The 6,000-nt window shown below is 39.4% G+C and overlaps 1 protein-coding gene across 1 annotated transcript; it reads left to right on the forward strand.

Moving 5' to 3' along the window:
* Positions 1–1,032: 1,032 nt before the first annotated feature.
* On the forward strand, positions 1,033–5,637 carry LOC307004793 (GTPase IMAP family member 8). Its single transcript, XM_079624281.1, has 4 exons — positions 1,033–1,846; positions 2,247–2,963; positions 3,859–4,551; positions 4,834–5,637. Exons 1-4 carry the CDS (start codon positions 1,105–1,107, stop codon positions 5,616–5,618), a joined length of 2,937 nt encoding a protein of 978 aa, XP_079480407.1. The 5' UTR covers positions 1,033–1,104; the 3' UTR covers positions 5,619–5,637.
* Positions 5,638–6,000: the final 363 nt, after the last annotated feature.

A 6,000-nucleotide genomic window follows, 5' to 3' on the forward strand; every position in this document is an offset into this window, starting at 1 on the left:
ACAAAGATAAAACTACAGTTAGATTAGTAAATTCATGATATCCTGACAGTAACAATAATAAATGCAATAGTAATTCTACAATGGAATAGCTTTCATATTTATTTTTTCATCACCCATTTTAATAATAAAGAGCAAGAAAAACATTTTGGGGAGAGATCTGATTAAACTGAAACTAAGCTTAACCCCCAAAGTATATGGCTCTGTTATGCATGAGGGAGTGGCAATTTGGTATTTCACTTTAGGGATTGGTTTATTACAGTATAAACTTTGGACCCATGGAAAAGGTTGACATTACTCTTGTTCCAAAACACACCTAACGATGATTCACTTGTGTTGTCCATTTCCACTGGAAAACTACAATAAAAAATACAGGAATTTGTTACATCCTATATGCGAGCCAATACAGATGAATTGTGTTTTTAAATATATAAAACACCTTCATGACCTATGGCTCTAAAAGGAACTTCACAGGATCAAAGTAAGTTTTATTTTAAATCTCTTAATATTTATTTACAAATGTCCTCACAGACAATGTTCACAGTCATTAACGGTTATTGGGTGGGGGGTGATTCATGTACCACACAGGTCTTTATATTTATACCGTGGGACTATTTGAGCCAGTATTTGTATATTTTAGCTGTGATTTAGAAGTGCAAGTTACAGCTGGGTCATATTGGGTATGTCTTTATAAACTTTGCATACTTCGATGTGTAATTTCAGGTTATATTTTAACTTCATGTCTCACCACAGTCTTGTCTTTTTCTTGAATTATTAATCTGCAAAGACTTGAGGACAATAGAAGACCTGCATAACATGTGCATTTTGGAAGATGCCAGTACTGGCAAAAATATGTTCCAAGAATGTTTTGCTATCGCTCCCATTAAGTTATAAAAACGCTACTTCTGAATGTTCAAAAAAAAAGTTTTTGTGCTAACGTTTTGAGAATGTTTTTAAAGATCAAATAACTCTGACCAAACATTCTATTAAAGTTATTTGAAGAATGTTTGTTCGTGACTTTTAAGAGGACCTCGCCAGAATGTTAGCTAAAGTTATAAGAACATCCCTGTTAGCTGGGTAATATTAACCTGAGCTCTAAATAATATAATGTCTTCTAAAACATTGAAAATATCACACTTGTCTCTTAATCAAGGTAATATGCAGCATCTGTTCGAGTTGAGGATCATCCTACTTGGAGGCCGAAATTCTGGAAAGAGCTTAGTGGGAAATGCTATCTTAAACCAAGAAGAGTTTGTCCTCCATGAACGGACCACTTGCTTAAAAAGAAAAGCCGAAGTACAAGGGAGAAGTGTGACGGTGGTGGATACCCCAGGTTGGTGGTGTGACTTCTTAGCACAGGACACACCAGAGCTGGTCAGGAGAGAAATCAGACACAGCGTCTGTCTGAGTCTCCCAGGGCCTCATGTCTTTCTCCTGGTGGTGAAAACAGACTCGGTGTTCTTAGAAAAGCGGAGGAGAGCCGTAGAAAAGCATCTTGAGCTCTTCAGAGAAAAGGTTTGGAGTCACGTTCTGGTGCTGTTCACAAAAAGCAAAAACTCAGAAAATAAATCATTTGAGGATCACGTGCAGGCATCAGGTAAACCCCTCCAGTGGCTCCTGAAAAAGTGCAGGGGCAGGTTTCATGTTCTTGATACCCAGAAAACATGCAATGCCACCCAAGTATTGGAACTGATGGGGAAAATCGACAAGATGGTTGCAGAAAATGAAAGACTACATTTTGAAATGGATGTAAAGGCTTTACAGGAGATAGAGGATAGGAAGAGGGAAGTGGAGCTCAAGGCTCATCAGAGACTGATGAAGATACAGAAACAGAGATCTACTCTGAGGGGTGAGTTTTAAAATAAAGTACACTAAAGCAATTAAAATAATAAACAATTATTTTAATAAAACAACAAATGTGCCATTAAAAGACGATTCCGTAATATTATCGATTTAACTGACACTAGGATGTAGGAAACTAAAGTGAGCTGGGTAATGACACTAACTTTGCAACCAAGCTAACATATGTAAAATATGTTCTAAGAATGTTTTGCTAATGTTCATGTTGAGTTATTAATTTTTTTTATTTTTGAATGTTCATAACTTTGAGAGAACATTTAAAATGTATGCATTTTACAACATTAACACTGTTTAGTATTTGTATCAAGTGCTTTATAAATAATTGTGACTTTACACTAGTATTTTATAATGCATTCTATTGTAAAACTTGTTTTTCTTCCTCCCGTCAGTGCACTCATCTCATCACCATAACATAAGACTCGTCCTGCTTGGAGCAAAGGGCTCTGGGAAGAGCTTGGCAGGAAACAGCATTCTAGCAGCAGGAAGTGACCTACGTTTTACTGCAAAGAAGAGGACCACGCGGTGCTTGAAGAAAACGTTCACAATGTTGGAAAGAGAGGTCACAGTGGTGGACACACCTGGCTGGTGGATGAACTACTTTACCCAGGATTCTTCAGCTTTTGACAAACAAGAAATCGTCAACAGTGTTTATTTGTGTCCACCCGGTCCCCATGCTTTCCTTTTGGTGGTGCGGTTGGACAGGTCATTCACAGAGATCTACAGGAGAGCCATTAAAGAGCATGTAGAGCTTGTTGGTAAGGACGTCTGGAATCACTCTATAGTGCTGTTCACCTTTGGTGACTGGCTTGGTGACACAACCATTGAGCACTACATTGAAAGCGAAGGAAAGGCCCTCCAGTGGCTCGTGGAGAGATGTGGAGACCGCTACCATGTGCTAAACAACAAAAGCCTTGGGAATAAGTTCCAGACAACAGAGCTACTGGAGAAGATAAAGGAGATGACAGCAGGGAATAGCGTGAGACACTTTCAAACAGATGAGTGTCTTTTTAAAGAGATTGAGAGAAAACGGAAAGTACATGAAGACATGGCAAAGCTGCGGCGTGAAAATGTGCTGAGACGAAGAGAAAGCTTGAGAGCTTTTAAGAGTAAGTCAAGAACCTTTTATCTCAGAATCATCTAATAAATTAGACTGTGATATAAAATTTGAGTATGAATCAAAGGTACACTATGCAACTTTGGTCCCTGCAGGCATTTTGCAAAAGTTGTGCTTCGGCTCTCTGTGACTGTGTTTAGATGGATCTCAAGCTGACTAGCTGAAGACGTTACTGTGGCTATACGCATTAATAGACATGATACTTCCTTGAAAATAAATTCCAGCACAGCGCAACAACTTATAATGAAATTACCTTTCACAATAGATTACGCTTTACAATGAACTCTGTTAGAGAGCTGCATATGGCAATTTATCTGTTCTGTTAAATAAAATACTCACTTGATGAGTAATGTAAACGCCATCTCCGTGTCACTTTTACAACATTTCAAATATATATGACGAGACAAGCACGGGCGAGTGACGTATGGAAGCAATTTCCAGTGAAAGCCACTTATAATAGGCTTACCATAGTGAATCAGGGTAAGACAAAAATGTGTTTTAGAAGAAGGATTGATGATGTATTGATTTTTTTAATAAAAGAAGTTCACCCTCATTCAAACTCATAAGACTTTGGTTAACCTTTGAAATGCAAATTAAGATATTGTTTATGAAACCTGAGAGGGTTAATCTTAAAACTAATCCATATGAATAAATGAGGTCAAGTAAACCCCTAAATGAAATCTATCAGACGTTAAACGATGCCTTTATGACCTTTTTTGGATCTTCAAAGTTTTGGTTGCATGGACTTTTAATAGAGGGACAGAAACTGATTTGAGAATCTAATTTCATTAAAAATATTTCTAAGTCTTATGGGTTTGGCACAACATGAGGGTGAGTAAATGATGACAGAACTTACCCTTTAAGATTTGCTTTCTTTCTCTTAACAGATCAGGTGCGATTTCCCTCAGCCATAAGAGTTTTCCTCCTGGGCGGCAAGCACTCTGGTAAGACATCATCTGCATGCTGCATTTTGGGTAATGATGGACAAGAGGCTGACAGCCAAAAACCCATCAGAGGTACGGTTATGTTCAACGAGACGAAGGTTGAGGTCATTGACACAACAGGCTGGACAACTGAGTATCCAGATAATGCAGAGTTCAGCAGGAAGCTTCTCCATGACTGGGTTTCTGGTTCAGCCAGCGGGATCTGCATCCTCCTGCTGGTTGTCAATGCCAGTTCCTCATTTACGCGAAAGAACCTGAAAGCAGCTCAGGACCATCTGCATGTTCTGGGAGGGAAAGCATGGAGCAGCACCATTGTGCTGTTCACGAATGGAGACTGGCTCGGTGATGTTAGCGTGGAGCAGTACATTGAAAGTGAAGGAGATGCACTTCAGACACTGGTGGAGAAATGCGGAAATATATACCAGGTTTTTAACAACAAGATCAAAGACAATGGCGCTCAGGTCGCAGAACTGATGCAGAAGATAGAGGAGATGGTGTTAGAGCAGGTGCTAAACAGTGCAGAAAATCAAGGGAACATTAAACGACCTCTAGAACATAATGAATTGAGGTTCAGAGGAAGGATACAGATTGGGGAAGCGCAAACCCTTCTTAGAAGCTCTTCAAACATCCATCATGGTGAGTTTATTATGGAAGCTTGTTTTCACCACTGGAAAAACTGACTTTAATCTCACAAGTGTGGCTCTTTTTCTCACAATAACGACAATTCTGACTTTTATAACTTGCAATCGAAAGTTAATATCTGAGTTAACACCTCGCAGCATTTTTTTCTTCAAGCTTCCATAGTTTATTGCATATAATGCATTTAAATCATTTAGGTTTATATACTTGCTTGATTCTGGTATTGTATGTTTAAAGTGTTTATAACTCTTTTTGTACCGGGTTACACTGACATTCCAGGAGAGCATCAAATGTTTGGGATCTCTACATCCAGTGATCCGAGAATTACCATCACCGATTCCAGCCCATCGCAAAATGAAAATGAATCACTGGCTATGAGTGTCCGATTATGTCGGACCTCGTTACCCAGAAACTTTCATCGAGGACTAGTAGTGGTGCTCAACAGCTCAGAATGGTTTCACCCAAATGAATCATGGCTTGGTGTGAATAGGACAGATGGACCTGAAACAGGCTCTCTTGCTGTGCGCCATGTTTCACCAACTGAGCAACCAATGAATGCACAGCGATTATTCAGGAATGAATCACAGGAGGAAAGGTTTTGTGGGCCAGCCCTTCCATATTACCAGAGCAATACACCTTGCACAGCTCAAACTGCAAAAGAAAGAGCCTTTATGGATTTTGTCCAATCAGAGAGCCTGCAGAACCTAATTGACCAATGGGGTGACAGTAACATTGAGGAGCTGGAAGCATTCATAGATTCTTATTTTGAGATGGTGTGGCAGGAGAAATGCAGCAGCATGACAACAATCGACTGTGAGAGTTCAGGCATCAATGAGAACGATCAGGGACATCTAGCCTCAATTGACAGGAAACTGTCAAAACTTGACATCCTGGAGGGAGTTCAAAGAGATTTGCGGGAGCTGAAGCAAAGCATCAGGCACTGTAGTAGAATGTTTGAGGAACTGATGGACAGAAGTAAAGAGACACATGACCCCAGCCGACCTTCTGAAGCAACTGAAAGTGCAGCAGAAAGTGAGGAAAGGGGTTGCTCAGATGAAAAGTGAATGGGGCTCTGCAGCACTGAAATGATAAAAAAAATACAAAAAATAAACATATTGGTTAAAATGGGTCATGACTATAACTTCACGGAACGAAAACGGAAGTTTAGATAGTCTGTTCTTCCTGATTGTGACATATATCTGAGTGAAATGACTATTGGATTTGCTGGTCGATCTCATGTGAGTGACAGGTTGTCCCGCCCTCACGCCAATAAACATGTCATCAGAGAAGAGAAGAGATGTTGCTGCTGCAAGAGGGAGGGGGAAGATGTTTTGAATAAAGATTACGAGAGCGCATGAATTTAAAAACAATTATGTACAGTGATAAATCATTTATAATAAATACCGCAATATTCCACAAAAAAAAGAGAACTGTCCATTTTGATTT

The sequence above is a fragment of the Phoxinus phoxinus genome (genome assembly GCF_949152265.1).
Source record: "Phoxinus phoxinus genome assembly, chromosome: 9".
NCBI classification, from domain to species: domain Eukaryota; kingdom Metazoa; phylum Chordata; class Actinopteri; order Cypriniformes; family Leuciscidae; genus Phoxinus; species Phoxinus phoxinus.